This window comes from Odontesthes bonariensis, chromosome 2 (assembly GCF_027942865.1).
Source record: "Odontesthes bonariensis isolate fOdoBon6 chromosome 2, fOdoBon6.hap1, whole genome shotgun sequence".
In the NCBI taxonomy this organism is placed as follows: domain Eukaryota; kingdom Metazoa; phylum Chordata; class Actinopteri; order Atheriniformes; family Atherinopsidae; genus Odontesthes; species Odontesthes bonariensis.
In genome coordinates, this window is record NC_134507.1 from 7,499,471 (window position 1) to 7,520,596 (window position 21,126).

General features: G+C 41.8%; 2 protein-coding genes across 2 annotated transcripts; one reads left to right on the forward strand and one right to left on the reverse strand.

Moving 5' to 3' along the window:
- The first annotated feature begins 6,893 nt into the window (after positions 1 to 6,893).
- Positions 6,894 to 8,757, forward strand: nanp (N-acetylneuraminic acid phosphatase). The gene is made up of 2 exons (XM_075475011.1): positions 6,894 to 7,041; positions 7,715 to 8,757. Exons 1-2 carry the CDS (start codon positions 6,934 to 6,936, stop codon positions 8,354 to 8,356), a joined length of 750 nt encoding a protein of 249 aa, XP_075331126.1. The 5' UTR covers positions 6,894 to 6,933; the 3' UTR covers positions 8,357 to 8,757.
- A 152-nt stretch (positions 8,758 to 8,909) lies between these two features.
- On the reverse strand, positions 8,910 to 19,415 carry polr1b (RNA polymerase I subunit B). Its single transcript, XM_075474996.1, has 15 exons — positions 19,185 to 19,415; positions 17,999 to 18,166; positions 17,717 to 17,863; positions 17,490 to 17,622; positions 17,237 to 17,373; positions 16,902 to 17,125; positions 14,823 to 14,994; positions 14,466 to 14,637; positions 13,288 to 13,569; positions 13,040 to 13,173; positions 11,526 to 11,696; positions 11,284 to 11,440; positions 10,372 to 10,568; positions 10,049 to 10,299; positions 8,910 to 9,955 (listed from the first exon to the last, which is right to left on the reverse strand). Exons 1-15 carry the CDS (start codon positions 19,359 to 19,361, stop codon positions 9,073 to 9,075), a joined length of 3,405 nt encoding a protein of 1,134 aa, XP_075331111.1. The 5' UTR covers positions 19,362 to 19,415; the 3' UTR covers positions 8,910 to 9,072.
- Between the last annotated feature and the right edge of the window lie 1,711 nt (positions 19,416 to 21,126).

The window sequence follows — 21,126 nt, forward strand, 5'->3', positions numbered from 1 at the left end:
AGAATCCATATGGAGTCATGTCTCCTCCATATAAATGCCAGACGTTCCATCTGGAAGCCTCTGTTAAACCACTATAATTGACATTGGGTGTGTTACATTATCAGCACTCTAACCTGGAGATGGAAAATAAAATTCAAATGGAAAGTGTCAAGCAGCTTCCCACCATCTGTTCTCTCCACTCTTTATAGGTCAGCATCATGCCTGATGACACAGTCATGGAGTATGAGGGAAAGAGACACTTCACTGGGTTTGTTTTCTCATCTTTGAGCAGAGCGTCCTTGAGCAAAGACAGAAATTGATGCACTATTGTCGTACATCTTTTCATATCATGCTTCTTATCATGCTTCTCGCAAGCAATGCTGACCTCTTCAGAAAACTGTCTTAAAAAAGCTGTTAATACTTTATCTCACAGGTTCATAAATGAATTCTAAAGAAACAACTATGTGAAGCAAAAAGAGGGAGGCAGCTTGGCTAGATTTAGAAACGCTCCAACACACAAGATAATGCACAACAAAATTAGTGAGTGTTATGAATGTTGAGTAGATGGAACTCAGTAAATTGGGATGTTCTTTATATGATGTTATTGAAAAGACTGTTTTTGTGTCTGAATGTCGATATGTGGCCTGTGAGAAATTATTTGAATGTTTATGTTGATGAGTATGTGGCGAAGAAAAAGTCAGAAATTGTTAATAGACGTATAGCCTAAAGAGGGAGCTCAATGGTAAAAATCCAAATGACACAGATAAAAGAGATCGCTTTTGTCATCTCATTTCTGATCCATCTCTGCCAAACTCCTGGAGTCTCTACTGGCTCACAGTTACGAAAAGACATTTGAATGTATTTTACAATGTATTTTTTATGTATAAAGACAATGGGTGCTCAAATGAAAAGTAGCAGTTTTTCTGTCTCATTTGATGTGTCTGAAGTGTTGTAATTTCCTAAATCTAACCAATAAATCGTGTTGCCTAAACCTAACCAAGTAGTTATGATGCTCAAACCTAACCGAGTTAAATCAAATTAGACAGCACAAAAGGAAGTGAGGAAATGAAAAAATAACTTTTTCAAGGTGCTCTTACACTCATTTGTCTAATGTAAAGTTTATACTCTCTGTTCTTCACCTCCTGAACTGTGGCGCACAGAAAGGTTGACGTAAGTTTTTCTGGTGCTTTGGTATTGCTTGGGCCAGTTGTGCACCTCCTGATCTTAGTAACCTTGCAAGTGTTTTGCGTGTAGTTGAAAACTAGACAGAGGTTCTGGGAAGGTACATCCACAGACATCCGTACGACCCATCAAAATTCAAGAGGGTACAATTACCACGAGTGGTGAAAAACAAAATGATAAAAATACAATAAAGTTAAAACTGTGGAGTTCCTATATACATGTTGCACTTGACAGTTTCTAGTGATGTTCCTTTGGGATAAAAAGCCTCAAGAAGCAGAATAGATGATCACGGGGCAGTGTTGATGTCACATTTTCGCTTCTTGCGCAATGACCAGTGCGGTGGGCATGATACACTCCTCAGTCCTGTGATTTTCTGTGACTTTCCTCATCCTCCCCCAGCTGCCTTGTGGGGATTCGACCTATGGTAAGAATTGAGAATGATGCTATATTTGTTGCTGAGATGGAAAAGAAAAATTCAGGTTTACATTATCTGCTTTATGGAGCAGGGGAACACAACATTATAGCAGAAATACTGAAGAGAAGCCGACTTTGGTGCTTCGCACATGCAATACTCAAAATACGGTTGCTTCCAGTAATATCTGTAGACACCTATGTAGTGTTGAACTGAACAAGCCTATCTGAGTAAAGCTGACTGGATGCCAAACAGGCAGAGCTCACTGGCCAAAATAAAGTCTCCTAACAAACACATAGGGACAATGATGTGAATAAATTTTAACTTTTTAAATCTTTCTGAATTCAAACTATAACAAGTATGGGACAAGTAATCTTGGACCACATATCTTTTATCCATTAATGTCAGCTGATAAAAGTAATTTCCCTGAAATATTTTCTAACTGAGCTAACAACTTGTTGAACTTGTATGATAAATCAAAAAGCTCTTCCCAGTAAAACGCAAGATAATTATTACAAGATAGACTAAAGTGGAAAATAGTGACACTTCATGCACGAAAAGTTTGCAATAAATAAGGACAGTGAAAAAGGTGAGGTATTTCATTACATAGTTTATTGTCTTTTAGACCCATAAGTCACCATATAACACCTCAGATTTCTATTAAAACTAATGAAATCAGAGATTTACATGCAGTGTCATATAAACTGATAAATTTTATGTTTTCATGTTCAGCTTCAGGTTGCTGCTCTGAGTCAAACTTCGATTAATCCAATACGTTTCACCGTATTAAACCTTTTGAGTGTTCTTTTAGTTTAATCCAATTTGTAATGATCAAAAATAAGAAAACAGTTTCCCAAGACCTCGACCTAACGTCTATCAATATGCAGCTTAGAAATCCCACACAAAATGATCAGATAAAGGATTGCTTGCTTTTGGAACAAACTGCCAGTGGAGATTAAACTTTCACCAAATGGAGACATTTTTCAATCCAGGTTAAAGACATTTCTGTTCTCATGTGTCTATGCATGAAATCTGCACGCTATCTTTTAACTTATCTCGACTGTTGCCTGTTTTTAAATTCATTTGAATTATTTTATTTGTTTCTCTTTATATTCCTTTATGTATTTTTAATGCTTCTTACACTCCCTGCTGCAATGCTTTTATTTTACGAAAAGCACTTTGAATGGTTTTGTACATGAAATGTGCTATATAAATTAGTTTGACTTTGACTTTGACTTTTTCTCGGGGCTGCAGTACAGCTGACCGGACAGATTTCTCTGCGTGGGGGTTTTCCTTGTGTGTGTGTGTGAGAGAGACAGAAGCATCAAAGCCTCTGATGCACTTCACCCAGTCATCTGCCTCAGCTTGTCCTATCTCGTCTCGCACCTTTGGGATACAGCAATGTGATGTAGAACATGTAGTAAGACTTAGACACACGCTCACATTGATTCATTCAAACTGTTTTTTTGGGCTTCCAAACTCACCCAGAAAGACATTATTACTACTATGTTTTTCTATGATGAAAGAAAGGCGCTGTCAGTAATCGTTCAGAAGCATCATGAATGACTGTTGACTTCATTATCATGTGAAAATGTGACATTGTAATTGATGGCAATGATTTGCCAGCGGAGCAGAGCCAGAGAGCTCTTCGGACTGTTGCAACTTGTTGGCCTTTGACAAAAATCAAGAGTCACGGCTTATTGAAAGTCATGATTACACAGTGTTCTTGTAAGCGCATTTTAACATCCTGTTTCATTCAGAAACAGAAACACGGAAATGACTGTCAATCAATATGATGTCATCTTGGAAATTGTTTGTCAGGAGGGTTATGGATTTTTATATTATTCAACGGTGGAAACTTTTCTTTAGACCTGTGACTTCTGCCACTTGAAAATGCCACACACAGTTTGTATTAGAGGATTAACAACACAAGAGGAAATGATCATTGGCTTTTTAATTGATCACCACACAAGTAACAGAAAAGAGTCAGTTGTACCTAAAACATCACCACCCTCTGCGTTGGCACATTTACTTTAAGATTGGAGTACTGTAATTCTTTATTATTTGGCTGTCCCAAGAACTCTCGAAAAAACTTAAACAAAAAATCCTGATTGTTCTTCCACTTGTTTTTTTTTTTTTTTTGCTTTATTTCTTTTATTTGCCTTAATTACTGTCTACCATTGATAAACCATTTCAAAGGTAAAATCAGGCTCCCAAATGGAAGAGGTAGGATTTGGGAGCGATTTGTGGACATATAGAGTTGCATTATGGGTATTTTGGGATACAATCCTAATGAAGCTCGACTTGTAATACTGACACAAATAGATTTCAGTCTAGTTGTTGGAATTTTGAACAGATGTTTTTTTTTTTACAAGATTATCACTTTAGCATCTCAGGATGTATTGATCTTGGAACGTTTGAGAATACTTTAACAAAAGTAGTTACTATAAACTCCTGCTTTTCAGCAGTGTATTTTGATTATTTTGGGTTTGAAAGTTGCATCCGATATGTTAGATCCACAAGCCTAATTTACAGAAGTTAATGAAAATCTGTGAAAAGTTGAAACATTATCTCTTAAAGCAAAGCTTGAAGGGTCCAGTGTTTCATAGTTGTGGAAGGAGATCATTTTTTTTACGTTTCATAGGAATCAAAGGAATTGCAGCAAGTAATGTTTTAACCCCAGGCAAATCATTTGCCATTTCCAAACAAGTTTTCATTCTCTTGACACCAGATTTAGATTTGACAGAGTTAGATTCTCTTTTTGGATTATATCTTCATGTTATTTGCTCTGTAAGTAAATATGCTGGTGTCTGAATAATACATGAAGGAGAAATACATTTTCTTTATTGGTTAACTTTTGGATCAATAGCGTGAGTTTCATCAACTCAAACAGTCCCCTTTACTGTGTGCTGGATTGTAAACGGACCGGGCTTTCAGTGCTTTCCTCCAGTGACCACACATAGTTTGCCTCCTTCCCTGCTGCTGCGCTGGTTCAGCGGTCGGTCAGAGTAACTCAGGTGTATCAGCAGAGAAACCGGGGCTACTGGAAGCACAGGCAACCTGCCATAAAACCGTGGGGGGTCCCGTCTTTTCACAAGCAGGGACGCTCACAGTATCAACAATCCAGATAATATTCATCCACAAAAACTCATTAAGAAAGTGACCAGCTTGTGTCTTGGCACATTTCCTCAGACTCAAGGAGTGGCAGCGACTGACTCATGTGATTGAGGCAGATGCAAAAGCACAAATGACTCAGCAGTGAAATTTATATTCTAAAGACCACTGCGTGCCCCCTAACAGACCATTTACATAAGCCCTACAAAGGATATCGCTCCTCGATCATGGACGGCACCATCCTGCCCAAGATCACAATGTTTTTTTGTTTGTGTGTACGTGCAGGTTGCCATACTCCTCCTCCTACCATGACAAGTGGCATTAAACACACCGGTGTTTTCTTCATTTAGACTAGTTCATACATTCCCCTACTGTTGATAAAATCTCACATCTGCATGTATGTGTGTACGTCAGTGCGAGCGCGTTTGTGTATATTTACGTGTGCGCGTGGCCGCAGTTTGTCGCTTTATCAGAGGCACAGTCTGATGGGATCACCTTCACGAAGAAAGGACAGCTGAGTACCAGCTCTCGTTTTTTTTCCTTCTTCTTTATCGCAGCCGCATCGTGGACATTTTTGATCCAAATCTTTCAGAACAGAGGAATGTTCAAATATTTAGTGCGTTAAAGGGGTGGCAGTTCAGGAATTCGGTGCGAGCGCAAAGATGAACTAAATCTGAGTGAGGGAGCCCTCGTATCTTGGCACCTGCACGCTTATACGTGTCTGCTGTCGTGTAGAGCTCAAGAAATGCCAATAAGATCTAAGATTGTCCAGATGAATTGATTGGGGGGGTGGCAGCAAAATCATTGCCCTGCTCTGGCAAAAATAATCATGACAGAACATCACAGAGGCACTTATAGGCCAGAAACACAGATGCACACCAACATCAAGGAGTGGGTGATGGAAAATAAACATTCACATAATTCCATTTGAATGCAATCTGTTCATAAAGCACAGGTTGTATTTTCTCCCAACTCAAAGGTATTTAGAGGAATGACAGTTTTAATATTTGGCATTTGCGGGATTTGCGCTCAGCTGAGAGATGGCGTGTGACTGCAGCCACGGCCACCCACACAGCTAAGAGAGGAATGGCCTCGTCATTCCCTTCAGATGCCTGCGCTTTCTTGGAAGTGTCACACACCAACTATAAGAGAAGTAATTCCTCCCCCACATATGAGGGGAAATTCCATCTGTATACACTTAAGTTTACTTTTCACGCATCTACCGTTTGTTTCACTTCCCCTTTTAAAGTCAAGGGGAAAATAAAATCTCCTGAGTTCTGAGGTGTATTTGCTGCAGTCTGTCATTTAAGAAAGCATATCGCTCACATGCAAGCAACAGGTGTTGTTTGTTCTGATAAAAGCAGATTAAGCCCCTCGCAACACTTTATGATTTATTTTAGGCATGCTTGGTCCAAAGTTAGTATAATAAATAATAATAAGGCGGAGTTTTTCTTGACACAGTCCCTCGCACTGCAGTCAGAATACTCAGGTAATGCGGGAAAAGGGTTGTTGTGATGTCTGATGAGTTTTTAGCACAGTGGTGCAACAAGCCTGCACAGTGTTGCGTGTGAGCCTCTGGCCCTGCGCCAGATAAGAAACTGAGTTAAAGGACAGGTTGCATAAGAACTGAGGTATGTTTTTATTTTTAAAAGACTGGGTGTCACGGAATACGTGTTTAAATTGGCAATATGCATGGCCAGAAGTCACGTAGAGCTTTTTTTTTTTTTTTTAAAGGAGGGAACTATTTCCTGCTCAGTTTTATCATTCACCTTTCAACAAATAATTTTGGCTGTCAAAAGAAGTATCACAATAGGGAAAACTTGATGGCCTAAAAAAAAAAATTGTATGTGAAAGTGTGATGATGCAGTCAAACAAGGCAAAATGTGCTTGATGTGTGTCTGTAGTCTGTAATGCTTCATTTCCTTTAGACAGTTTTATTGTAGTTTTTATTTGTTCAGGAGTATTGAATGCAGTGCTTTCTATATGTTGAACACAACACAAGGAAGTTTGATTGAATTTAATAGTATTAAATGTGTGTCAGTGCATGGAGCATAAACGACAGTCTACGGTACAGAGAAACTACCGCCAGAAAAATGGAATTTCTATGTTGATGTAATGGCGCCACCTCGAGAAGGAAGGACGCAAGTTCGCAATATCTTCTTAGAACTACAACTCCCATCAAGCAGTTCACCCGGGAGTACTTCCGCTGACTTGGAGTTTGTTTGTCTTTTTGCTGTAAATGTGGGATGACTACGTGCTCCGGCATGGACGACAGAGCTGTGAAAGCAATATTGTTTGACTTGGATAACACTCTCATTGAAACGAGTCGTGCCGGTGGAGTGGCGATTCAAAGGGTGAGGAAAACTGGATATTCCTAGTTTAGAGGTAACTTCCTTTGACTGTTCGTAATGTTAAGATTAGCTTCGTAGCTCAATTTAAAAGGAAGTCAGCCCCAAGTTACTTGTATAAAATAACCGGACGAAAGGTGTAATTTATGGCCTCAATTCACGCTGATTTCATGTCAGTAATGTCTGGAGACAGTTGCTGCAGTTCCTTACTTCCTTAGTACGGGCACCGGGAGGGGTCATGGGCGTATGTTCAAAATTACCACCACTCACTTTCATTCTGCAGACCTATATTTCGATATTATTCATTGGAATGAGGTATTTAGACTATATTTAGGTAGCTTACTCCTTATTTTACATCTGTTGTGTATTCATGAATGGCTTAACAGGCGCCTTTGGAGCTCAGGAAGCTTTTCATAGTTCTTAAAAACTATTGGAGGAAAAGAAATACCTTCCTTTTTTGTGTCTGCACCGCAGGAACTCCAGCTAAGTTCTTAAGACTCTTCATAGGGTCTTTTTATTACAACATTTGGTTAATCTGTTGGGACATCAATCAAAACAAGCATCTTTTGACTATAAATATATATATATATATATATATATATATATATATCAAATTCCTTGGTTTGAAATGTGATTTTGTTTTATAGTAAGTTATCTACCATGTGTGTGAATCTTACAGACCAGTGAGCTGTTGAAAACCACACTGGGCCTGGATGACAACACCATCCGCAGCATTTGTGACAATTTCAAGCAGAAGCTTTTACACGAAAGCTTTGACCCCTCGTGTGGCAGATCAATCGATGACGTCCGCGTGCGCCACTGGGAGGAAAGCATCGCGGAGACTGCGGGCGGCTGCTTCACACCCTCGTTGGCCACTCAGTGCTACTACCTGTGGAAGAGTAGTCGCCTGGAGCTTCTCTGCCTGTCCCCTGAGGTGCACAACCTCCTGAGACAACTGCGCAGCAGATACAAGCTGCTGCTGCTGACCAACGGAGAAGCTCGGACTCAGAGGGAGAAGGTGGAGGCAGTCAAGTGCGAGGAGTTCTTTGACGCCATAGTGATTGGGGGAGAACATGCGGAGCAGAAACCCTGCCGGTCCATCTTCACGTTGTGTTTCAGCATGTTGGAGCTGGAGGCGCAGGACTGTGTCATGGTGGGAGACTCTCTGGACACAGACATTAAGGGGGGCTTTAATGCCGGGGTGCGGGCCACAGTTTGGGTTAACAGCGCAGACGGCGCCGTGTTGGATGGTTCTGTGAAACCACACTACACTATCCCCACTGTGCTGGACCTGCCAGATATTCTGGCTCAGCTGAAATGATGACTGTCACTTTAAGTGGGATGTTATGACTTTAGTCTTTCCAACTTTCAACAAGGCTACTTTTGTTTGATTTTATTGGTTTATGCTTGGGCTGAGCAACGATTAAAATATTTAATTTAATTAATCACATGATTTCCCTGATTAATCACGCCATATGAATGAAAGTGCCATAACATTTGTTGTGCAAACACACTTTTAACAGCAGCATTTTTATGTAGAAGCCTCGCTCCACTGTCTGTTTCCTTGAATGACTTGCTGGTATCAATTGTGTGTTTTGTGATGTTACCTGCTAGTTTATTTTTATTTTATTACTCCATGCTTTGTGGTGTTTGCTGTAACTGTGTAAATGTGATGCATTCAACAGACTTTTACAATAAAACCTGCGTTAATGCGTGATAAAATATTTATCGGCATTAAATAATTAAAAAGTTAACGCGATAATAACGAGTTAACTCGCCCAGCCCTAGTTTATGCTATAAAATACTCAGTCAAGCACGGACGTTCAGGAATCAGTTATGATGTAGTAATTATCATATATGCACCGAACTTTCTTTGAAGACTCTTTTATTTTCAGATTCTTAAAATTGGACCACAGTTCAATTTCAGGTGAAAGTGTCTTAGTGATATCGATACTGTGGCATTGAATTTTCTACATGTTCTGCATACAAATCAAACTTTTCTGAAACGACTCATGTTGTACACACAAAGCACTTACTTCACTTTACATCTAATTTAACTTTGATGTTCATCGCTGCGAGCTCAGCTACAAAGTAGCGGAAGACATAAGGAACAGACACCGAGTCAATGGAGTCACTCTTGCCACACAAGGTGCAGACAGTTTTCCGGTGGCGCATGGCTGACCAGTGGGGTGGGGGCTTCTCCAACAGTGGGGAGATGAGGCTGCCACAGTCAATGCACACCTGAGCCACCGAGCGGTCCGAGCAGTTAAACAGGCGATCGTGCAGCAAGAACGAAGAGCCGTGCGCCAGCAGGGCGTCGCGCTCCATCTCCCCGAAACGGATGCCTCCCTGGATGTTCCTTCCTCCGACGGGCTGGTTTGTCACCTTGTCTCGTGCTCCCGTGGTCCTCACTTGAAATTTGTCTGAAACCATGTGACGCAGTCTCTGGTAGTAGACGACGCCGATGAAGATATCCGCCTCGAGCTCCTGGCCGCTCAGGCCACTGTAGAGCCGCTCTGTGCCGTAGTAGTTGTAGCCACCGGCTCGAAGCAGCTCGCCAAAGTGCTCGAGCGCAGAGTTCTCCTCGGAGAAGGTGAAGGGCGTCGCGTCGTGGCTCAGGCCGTGCAGGGCGCCCGACTTGCCGGCCATGCTCTCAATCAGCATCCCGATTGTCATGCGAGACGGGAAGCCGTGGGGGTTGAACAGGATGTCCGGAGTCATTCCGCTCTCTGTGAACGGCATGTCCTCTGTTGGCCACAGCCGACTCAGGATGCCCTTCTGACCGTGGCGGCTGGCAAACTTGTCACCGATGGTGGGGTTTCGAGGCACTCGCATTGTGATGCAGACGCGTTTGAAACGGCCGGAGCCGGTGTCGTTGCTGCAGATCTTTATGTTGTCAATGACACAGGCCTCTTGGCTCCTACAAACATATGAGAGAAAAAAAAGTGCATTTTCCTGAGTTACTAAAATCCAAAAATGAATAAACTGAACACAAAATCTTAGGTTGGCTTACTTGTAGTAGGTGATGAAGGCTTGGCCTGTGTTGAGGTTGAGGTAGCTGTAGAAGGGGTCTCCGTACTGAAGCGTCGATCCAATATGAGGCAACCCATCAGCGTCCAGTTTGTCATTTGCTTTAGGGTCACCTGCCTTGGTCCCAAACACCACTGCGTCTTCTCCCCTCACCTTCTCTCCCAGGTCCACCAATTCCGTCTTGTAGATGCTCCCATGGGCGAAGCCTCTCTCCCAGGACGACTTGTTCACAATCTAAACAGATAAAGAGCGTCAGGCATTTCCTTCCTTGCACGGAAGATAAAAACCCTTCTGTGTCGTAGTCACCATGGCGTCTTCCATGTCGTAGCCTGTGTAGGATATGACGGCCACGACGGCGTTGGTGCCGCTGGGGTAGTTGTCCAGGTTGTAGTGGTCGTACATGTAGGGCCGGACCAGGGGGCTCTGTGGGGTCTGCAGCCGGTACAGTTTGTTATCGGAGCGATCGGCGAACGAGTGCAGGGGGAAACCCATAGTCTGCTTACCTGGAACAACGAGTTGAATCTACAATTAACACACAGTCTCTTATGTGGACTGATCAAATTCTTGTTAGAAGCCTGACAGACGCATGCCGACCTTCAGAAAATAATGGGAGTTATACGATGCAGATTTTTTCCATGTTAAGACTATTGCAGCGTCACATTGCAGACTATATTATGATGATATCCACAAACCATGAAAAAAAGGACGCGATTAAATTAAGCTAATTAAACGAGGAAATGCGAGTCTGCTTGCTTATTCCAGTGTTGCGTTATATCCATCCTTTCATTAAGAATGCTGCTTTACATAAGCTGTGGAACGCTGGGTAAGAAAATACCGTTCATGGTGAGGGTGGATGGATTTCTTTGTATTTTGTGGGAAAAGTGGAAAAGTAAACCACTTTGTTTACTCCTATTACACAACTTACTGCTTAGATTTACTATGTGGAAGTCTGCACAGCTGCATAAAGACCAGACTTTGATTCGGACTCCTAGACCGTAGACACTTTTAACAGGTAAAGCTAAGTGAACAGAGCCAAGAGTGACTTCCTCCCGTCTTGTTCTCAGCAGCTTCTGCTGACCAGAAACAACATAAATGGGACTGTTTCTTGCGTAACTCTAACAAGACTTCATTTAACGATCAATCGTGCATGTCTTCCCTGCTATATTAAACACTAATTATACGGTGAATAAAAGGACAAATTACGCATTACTGACTTACCCATCTGACACTGGTACATATTTCTAGGACTCTGGTTGTGGTCTGAGTAAGGGATGAAGTTAGCCACCACACTGAGCATACTGTGAGGGAACAGCTCCTGGTGTGTGGTGACACCTGCTTCAATCTCATCCTCCAAGATCCCCACATTGATGTAAAGCTGCAGAGAAGACAGAGAACACCACTTCTGTTGGGTTTCTTGCTTCTCATAAAGGTCTCACAACTATCAGAAAACCTTATCATACCTGTTCAAAGGTGCCAATCAATTCTTGTTTGCCTTGGGCTAAGTTTTGTACAGGTCGTATCATACGGCAAGGTGTTGTGAAGAGAAACAGGCCGGGATATAAGCTGGCCTTTCCTGTTTTGGGAACCAGGACGATCTCTGTCCAGGGAGGGATCTTCTTCTCTCTCAGCACCTGGAGGCATTCATTTTAAATATCAGCTTTATTATGCATTAATAAGCAAGGTGACAGCTGACATCATAAATGTAAATGTATTTTATTTATACAGCCCGTTACAAACAATCATTACGATGTACCAAAGTGCTTTACAGCAGGTAATAAATAAAGAGAAACAATAAAAGAACAGTGAAAGCAATAAAATACAACAAAATCGAATAAGATAAAATAAGATAAAAGTGTCATCATACTACTGGGTATTAAAAGCAATCCTAAATAAGTAGGTTTTTAGCCTAGATTTGAAGAGGCCCAGGTCAGAAATAAGACGCAGCTCGACGGGGAGCTTATTCCAGAGCCTGGGGGCAGCGACGGAAAAGGCTCGGTCACCCCAGGGTTTGTATTCTGACCTGGGCACTTCCAGCAGAAACTGATTTGTTGACCTCAGAGCTCTACCAGGATTTCGGACTGTTACTGAATACATCACACCAGTTTTAAAATCTTTACTCTGGCTTCCAGTCAGTCACAGAATAGATTTTAAAAGCCTGCTGATGGTTTACAAATCCCAGAACGGTTTAGGCCCAAAATACATCTGTGATATGTTCAGAGAATATAAACCCAGCAGAGCTCTTAAAATCCAAGGACTCAGGTCAGCTGGTCCAGTCCAGAGTCCAGACTAAACATGGAGAAGCAGCATTTAGCTGTTATGCTGCAAACAAGTGGAACAAACTGCCAGTGGAGATTAAACTTTCACCAAATGGAGACATTTTTAAATCCAGGTTAAAAACATTTCTTTTTGTCATGTGTCTATGCATGAAATCTGCACGATATCTTTTACCTTATCTAGACTGTTGCTTGTTTTTAAATTCATTTAAATTATTTTATTTGTTTCTCTTTATATTCTTTTATGCATTTTAATGCTGCAATGCTTTTATTTTATGTAAAGCACCTTGAATTGTTTGTACATGAAATGTGCTACAAATAAATTTGATTTGATTTGTTAAAAGCTCAGATAAATATGATGGGGCGAGGCCATTAAGAGCTTTAAAAACAAACATTAAAAGTTTAAAATCAGTTCTATAAAGGACAGGAAGCCAATGGAGGAAGTTAATAACAGGAGTGATGAGCACACGTCTGTTGGTGTTGGTTAAAAGACGGACAGCAGCGTTTGGCACAAGTTGAAGGCGACTGAGAGAAGACTGGGAGACGCCAACATAAAGAGCATTGCAATAGTCTAACCTTGAACTTATTAGGGCATGGATGGCTTTCTCAAGGTCATGACGACCTAAAAACATTTTAACTTTGGACAGGAGACGTAACTGGAAAAAAATAGTTCTGACAACATCGTAACACACTTAACGTACCTTGAACCTGCGCAGCGAGTCGGCAACAGCTGGAGCCAAGTCACTCTCCACCCATCCAACAACGGCCCCATCCAAAACCACAGGATAGCAGTCCGAAAAGGCCCGAGCCGGAGATCCATCCACCGGAGTCATGCCTTACACAACAAAGACGGGAGAGGCTTTATACGAGCATTTCAACCCCCGTGGCAGAGAATCTGACGCCTCAGACTCCCGCTTGCATTTGTCAGAGGCTTGCGTTTTGTACTCACCGAGAGAACAGAGGAGCGCGGGCAGGGATGTGGTGGGCATGGTCGGCGCCACAATTTCACAGCTGGCCGTCATGTGGTTCATGAGTCCACAAGGCTCTCCGTCTGGCGTGTGGACCGGACACAGGAAGCCCCAGGACTCGGGCAGCAGCTTCCGAACGGAGGTGGTCCTCATCTTGGCGAAGGCTGCTCCTCTGTGAACGCAGCGGAAGTGGGACAGGTAACGGATGAAGTTGAGCTTGTCGGCCACAACGCACAGGCCGGTGTTCTGCAGCATTCCAAGACCTGCGGGGAACAGGAGAAGCCATTCAAAGCAACATTTTTCACCCCCAACATGTACGCGCTTAAAGTGATACTCCGGAGTAGATTCAACCTGGGGTCATTTGAACCGTGATATCCAGCCAAGTAGCCCACCCGCAGTTTTTTCGATATTGGCTGAACATCAGCTGAGTTACAGAGTTATCCCGAATAGCTTCATACAAAGGTTAATGGATCCTGGCAGTATCTCCAAAATTACCACACTAAAATCACATGCCATGACACCAAACTTCTACAGTAGTACATATGGTCTGTACTCACAAAACGATGCATTTGGAAGTTTGAAAATAGTTTATTATTATCAACACAAGCCTGATAGCTTTTCTGCTGCTAAAGCTGCGTCGCCGTCACTTCAGGGAGCTGGGAGCTTCAAAGTAAGATGAGGGTTGATCTACTACCGTAGACAACAAAGTATATGCTAAATTCTACATGTTTTTTTATGAATTTTTATGTTGTAGAGTTGTGAAATTATTTTATCAATGGAGAAATTGAGCAGCCTTGCTTTGTTGTCTACAGTAGTAGATCAACCCTCATCTTACTTTGAAGCTCCCAGCTCCCAGAAGTGACGGCGACGCAGCTTTAGCAGCAGAGAAGCTATCAGGCTTGTGTTACTAATAAGAAACTCCTGGACTATTTTCAAACTTCCAAATGCATCATTTTGTGAGTACAGACCATATTTGTACTACTGTAGAAGTTTGGTGTCATGGCATGTGATTTTAGTGTGGTAATTTTGGAGTAACTCAGCTGATGTTCAGCCAATATCGAAAAAACTGCGGGTGGGCTACTCTGCTGGATATCACGGTTCAAATGACCCCAGGTTGAATCTACTCCGGAGTATCGCTTTAAGGCTCTTGTGGCCGTACCCGTCTTGGAGTGGAGATTCCCAGTAGCCAGCAGATACTCAAAAGGTTTGGTCACATCGGACCCCATGTCTAACATCTTGATCACATTTTCTGTGCTCCATCCTGCGGTCAGTTTGCTTCCTCTTTTATCAAGAGACAGCTTCACGGTCACCAGCCATGCAGTCAGTCTCTCCTGTGAAAATGTTTTAGGTGTTAAATCATAAATGACATTCAGATATAAAAGGGAAAAATACACTGAGAGAGCACTTTACCAAGTAATGACAGCTGTAAAGTTTCTGTATGCTTGGTGCCGTTTCTGCTCAGCAACGGGTGAATACAAGGGGCAAACACCCATTATGATTCCAATCTTAAACATACCTTCAGAAACATGAGGTAGAGCTGACCGGGGGTCAGGACTTCCTGGCACATAATGCTGTCTGGGTTTTCTTCCATGCACTCCTCCTTGGCGTAGGTGAAAAGCTTCCGGGTCATTAGACACAGCAGGTAGAACTTTTCTGTGTCCGACTTCAGGTGGATGCAGATGCACTCACTGCACAAAACGAGGCACGAGTCAAGTTTACTAAAGCGCGGAAACACCATTCACAAGGGCGTAACTTTGGGTCTACCATTGGGGGGTTAAACTCGCGGCACATTTATTTATTTATGTATTTATTTAATCATTTTCTTCCTTGCTAATTTGCCATTCCTGTGTTAGAAATACATTGTGATACTTTTACTGATTTAGGCTACTTAACGTAAATGCAGCTGTTCACTTCACTATTTATGCCATAACGACACAGTAGTTAAATTCAGTGTTTAAGCACTAGCCAACAGTGGCAGCTGACAAGAACTTAAAGATTAATCAATTTCATCACTGTATTGGCACCTACATGCAGCAAATGTATTATGCACAATGCAACTCTCGATACATCACATAATACAGGGTGGCACACAGGAGAGCAGCTTGCACCTTTATTCTGAACTGATTTCACATATTGCCCACTTACTATCACATTAAGATTGCTATAAATTAATAATAATAATACTAAAGGAGTAAGACCTGTTACTGATGGTGAACTTGTCTTTAATGTCAGGTGTGTTTCCAGAGCCACTAAAAACAGCTGTAATCAAACCTCTGCTGAAAAAGGACAATCTTGACACAAATGAACAACTACAGGCATATCTCATTCTCAAATCTCCCATTTTTAAGTGAGATCATTGAAAAAGTGGTTTTTCAACCACTTAATTACTTTTTAAAACAAAATAACTGCTATGACACCTTCCAGTCAGGTTTTAGACAGAACCACAGCACTGAGACTGCTCTGACCAAAAAATGTCAATCTTAGTTTTACTAGATCTCAGTGCTGCATTTGATACAGTTGACCACAATATATTACTGAAACGACTGGAAAACTGGGCAGGTTGAACAAATTTCACGGAAAAACATATGTTTTGACTGTTAAGCTCGGTGAAGATTTAACACATTAGCAGTCATTCCAGTTGTCAACGCCGCTGAAAAATGTGATTTTCTCCTCTTCTAGCATTATCCTGACAGGAGAACCATGCCAACTTTGGATGCAGTTATCTTAGCGATAGCAATAGCCTCAATCGTTGGAAAGCTTAGTTTATGGCCGTTCATGTGAGCACAATAACTTAGTTTTGTAAATTTTACCAAAGCGACTGGTTTCGCCTTGCAGGGTCACATATAAGGAACACATCAGGTGAACGTCTTGGTATGTGCAAGACAACATTCAAGATTTTCGCGCTAGCTTTGTGAACTTTCTGAGCAGCCGTCACAGCCCTTTTCCATCAATTTAACTCTCGTTAATCCACCTCTTAGCACAACAAACCCCAAAAACGTGTGACTGTATTGGAGCAAACAGCAACTTAAGATACAGTTCAGTGACATTGATTCTACACAGTGATCCCTGGCACCCTCTGGCACCACTCACCAGCGGCTGCGCATAGCCTAAACAAACTTTCGGTAGAGAAAGTGGGTTGGGTAATACCAAGTAGTCGGTTCGGGGGGGGGGGGGGGGGGGGGGTTACATTACAGATTATTTAAAACATGATACTATCTTGAAATGCAATGAATGAATAAAGAAAACAAACAAAAGTTATTCATTCAGAATTTTATGATATTTTTTGATGATATTGGGGGGGTTATATTAGCTGGATCTGATTTTTGAGGGGGTCATGACCCCCGTAACCCCCGTGCAAATTACGCGCATTACCATTGAGAAGTTTCCTCACACAAAATTGGGCTTTAAGTGATTTCTTTGAGTGGTTCCTTTTTCTGAAGGTCACTGCACGATGAATATCTTTAATGAGGCCGTGCCTCGCGCAGCCGTTGTGGACACTGGACTCTTAACATGGAAGCATGAATGAAAATCCTCTAGTTCAGTTCCCCACACAACTCAACAAATTTTCAAAAACAAATCTTTCTAATCTGCTTACTTTAACAGGAAGTGGGCACACTGTTCGCTCGTGTACCACTCTGGGAGGTTCAGCTTGACCCTGAAGCGATCGCCGAGGAATTTGAGCACCTGGCTGCGGGTGGTGCAGCCTTCCTCCATGACTACACGCAGCATCTCTGATGCGCAGGTCTTGTAGAAGGAATTGTCCTCGAGGCCTTTGATCAGCTCCCCGTGGATCTGGAAGTCTGTGAAGTCCACCAGGGCCTGAAGAGCGTGACAGAAAACAAGTTTAACTAATACATTGCACGGCACCGGATCAGTTTACACTGGAAGCTCACTTTGTAATATGAAAAACTCATTAACTGTGCCTTGTACCTTTAGCGCAAAGCCTAAAGGAAGGAAGAAAAGCTCTTTCTGGTAGATAAAGTTCAACATCACAGTCCCGTTCTCCAGATAATGAAGGTTCATGTTGACTGCTGTGTGCTCCTCCCTCACGCAACGCATAGAAACACCTGCGGGGAAAAAACATTAAAGAAATTCGTTTTGACATGACTAGCCACTCGAATCTTTTTTTACACCGTCATGGTGCTTCTGAGCATCATCTGTGCATCTCAAAGCTTTGATTTACCATACTGAGTGTATCCCTGGCCCCTGCTCTTCCACTTAGGTCTTGTCATGGCAATTGGATAGTTCCTCCTTGGCATTATAAGCATACGGATAACTTTCTCAATCCCGTTCACGATGAAATAACCTCCCATCTCCTGTGTAGGTTAAAAGGAGTTGGCACTATATTCATTAATAGGAATGCATATAACAAACACCTGCGCAGGTTACCAGTATAACACCAAAGCCAACCTCTGCTTCTTCATGATGTTGTACGAGCTCTTTAGGGGACAAGCCATGCAGGTTACACAGCTTGGACTTCACCATGACCGGCACCTGACCCAGGGACTGCTTGATGATGCCTCTGGGAACCCCATTGATCGACCAGCTGACGTCCACCTGAGATGACATGAAATCATAGAACGCCATATGTGTTTTTACCCCAGCTCCTTACATATTTCCTCTGCAGAAAAGCAGAAAAGTTAAACACTGTCACCCTTGCTGCTTGTAAATTTGGAACAGACGGAGCCTTACCACCAACTTTCCTTTGTATGAACATCTTCTTCCCCGGCACTCCGCTGGGAACACCTTCATGTCTCGACAGATGTTCCCTTTGGCGACCACTGGGTTGTAGATGGCGGCCTCCACCAAAGACAGGCTGACCCGGTCATTTTTGTACATAAACTCAAAGGGTGGGATCGCCTGAGAAACACAAACCATAACAGAAAACAGTTTTTTTTTGTTTGTTTGTTTTTTTAAATAAGCTTAGCTGTGGGTAGAATCTGGATAAAAAGGAGCAAGAAGCTCAACGTGGAACCAAATGAGACCTGTGTTAACAGAAAATGAAAGCTACAATTGAGAACAACAGACCCAAGGACTCAGGTCAGCTGGTCCAGTCCAGAGTCCAGACTAAACATGGAGAAGCAGCATTTAGCTGTTATGCTGCAAACAAGTGGAACAAACTGCCAGTGGAGATTAAACTTTCACCAAATGGAGACATTTTTAAATCCAGGTTAAAGACATTTCTGTTCTCATGTGTCTATGCATGAAATCTGCACGCTATCTTTTAACTTATCTAGACTGTTGCTTGTTTTTAAATTCATTTAAATGATTTTATTTGTTTCTCTTTATATTATTTTATGTATTTTAGGGCTTCTTCCACTCCCTGCTGCAATGCTTTTATTTCATGTAAAGCACTTTGGATTGTGTTGTACATGAAATGTGCTACATAAATCTGATTTGATTTGAACATTGACTAAATGATAGTGTATTCAGTCCAGGCCTGATAGATGAAGTGAATCTTTAGTCCTGTGAATGTCAGGGCTCTGAGCCTTCATCAACTAATCTAGCTTCATCTTTTACTCGGATGTATACACATACGCAGCTAACCGAATAGCGACCTGGACTTGTTTCCTTGTCTGAGAAACAGTGTGACAAATTGGTTTAGCCTTGGTATAAGGTTTTAAACTTGTACCAACATTTTATGTCCGCACATTGTGAACTCAGCGTATTTGGTTTAAAACAGAATGCGCAACGTGACGTGACGTTACAGGGCGAAACAAGGTTTGCTCTGGTATTACTCCGCGGTAAATTAAATAAAAGTAAAGCTTACGCACATACGCTTTCAATGGCGTTAACTTTAAAACAAGTAGTCATTGTTTCGGTTGACACAGTAATGCGTCACGCGTTTAGAAACTTGGTTGAGAGAAAGTGTACAAACCTGGACTACGCGGCTGAGTCCGTCAGTGACAGCCTGGTCAAACGACTCAATGTGAGCTTTGGTCAAATTCTGCACGGATGCATGTTGTGTGTCCCTCAGTGTCCCGAATCCTCCGTCTGTCAGATTCTTTAGACTCGGACCTTTAGGCAAATTACTCCACTGGTCTGAAAACTCCATGCTCAAGCTCTCATGGACACACAAGCTTGTTTACCACATGGGCAAACCCACGTGAAAGGCAGAGGAAGGAAGTCTTCTTTACTGAGATTTTGCGGCAGGTCTTTTTCTTTAGCGCCATCTATTGGTGAGAAGTAAACTGCCAGCATGTTGCTGAGGAAGCCCAACTCCGCCACGATTGAGAAAAAAGTATAAATGCGCTATATAAATAAAGATGCCTTGCCTTGCCTAACACAGGAGTAGAACCAGGGGAGAGTATAAAGGGGAAGGGGACTGTCTGGAAATCTTGAGCCACTTCTAATTTCTTTAGAGGCAATATTTTGTTTCCAAGTAGGCAATACTTTATTTTATTTTTTATTTTTATTTATTTAAATATGCACAATGATAAAACAAGAAAATACATTTCTTAATACAAAGACCAAAAGAATGTGCAGGAAATCAACCAATAAAAGAAAAGAAAAGGCAGAAAAGAGGAGGAGACAAGGAAAAATACAGAGAGAGAGAGAGAGAGAGAGAGAGAGAGAACAAAATCACAATTTCATTTCAATTGAAATTTTGCCTGGATAGAAGATACCTCCCCAAACTAGACTTAAACATTTTGCAGGAGGATAAAAGCTTGAGACCTCTGTCTAGGGAGTTCCAGAGCTGGGGACCATGGAATTTGATAAAACATTTATGTATGGAAGTTCTACAAAGAGGTAAAAGAAAGTTGTTCTGACTTCTTACTGAATACGAGTGAATATCTGATGATAACAAGAAGAACGAATGAAAAGTGCCTGGAACGTCTTGTTTACAATGAATGAATTTAAACATAAACAGAGATGTTTGAAGCATATTAATAGAAAAAGATTGACAAGAGTCTGAATTTACTGAATAAAGGTGCAGATGGCTTTTTATGAGTCTTTTCAGGCCGTATTAAGCAAAGCTTCTCTAGGGTCTCCGTACTGTGAAAGAAAACAAATTGTGGCCTGGCCGAAAATAATATGTTTGTTACAGAAACTGAGCTTGTCCGCTGGAAATTTGGCAAATCTCAGCATGGTGTGCAGTGTCTCCTTAACAAAGGAAATTTAACAAGTGAAGGACAAAAGATGAAACAAGAAGGACATATGAAAGAGTTAAAAATAGATAAATAAATAAATGAACAGCATACAGCAGATGAATAGCATCTGAAAGTGATGTCCTTTAGACGATGGAAGCCCTGACCTATGACCTGATAGATGTGTCTGGGCCATCTAATGTTCACTGAAACCTCGTCAAAACTAGTCTGTGGCTATTAAAAAGGCCACTTTTAAAGTATTCTAAAATTATCAACAATAATTCCACTCGACCAGTCTGGTCGCTTGTTTCTCTCTTCTGATTTTGATGAAGACGGACACAGGATTTAGAGGATGTTTAAGGAATGTTTGAATCTAATCATTCCTTTTGTTTAAACATATGAATTTGAGCAAAACTGAGCAATTTATAAAATGAATACAAAGTATGTAGTTGTGGTTCAGTATGATCACTGATGAGCTGAAAGAAGAAAACAGGAAACTGTGGGAATACGGTCAAATAGTTAAGTGTCCTTTACTTTCCCTTAAATATGTTTGGGCATGTGGAAAAACATGGCACCCCATGAAAGTCAGGGGCAAGCGTCCTCTGGAGCAGCTTTTATGAATTTTTTCTAAGTGATGGTCATTGGTCGTGTTGTCCAGGTGGAGGCGCTGCAGGAGCACGAAACAGCTGTTGGTTTGTAAGTGAAAGAGAAGCCAGAGAAGCAGCGAGGAAG

Excerpts from the sequence above, each read along its gene's own strand:
- polr1b (XM_075474996.1), bottom strand. The coding sequence starts at position 19,361 with ATGGAGTTTTCAGACCAGTGGAGTAATTTGCCTAAAGGTCCGAGTCTA. Across the intron at positions 18,167-19,184 it reads GACTCAGCCGCGTAGTCCAG|GCGATCCCACCCTTTGAGTT; the intron begins GTTTGTACACTT and ends TGTGTTTCTCAG. Across the intron at positions 10,300-10,371 it reads ACGACATGGAAGACGCCATG|ATTGTGAACAAGTCGTCCTG; the intron begins GTGACTACGACA and ends TTATCTGTTTAG.
- nanp (XM_075475011.1), top strand. The coding sequence starts at position 6,934 with ATGACTACGTGCTCCGGCATGGACGACAGAGCTGTGAAAGCAATATTG. Across the intron at positions 7,042-7,714 it reads GTGGAGTGGCGATTCAAAGG|ACCAGTGAGCTGTTGAAAAC; the intron begins GTGAGGAAAACT and ends TGAATCTTACAG.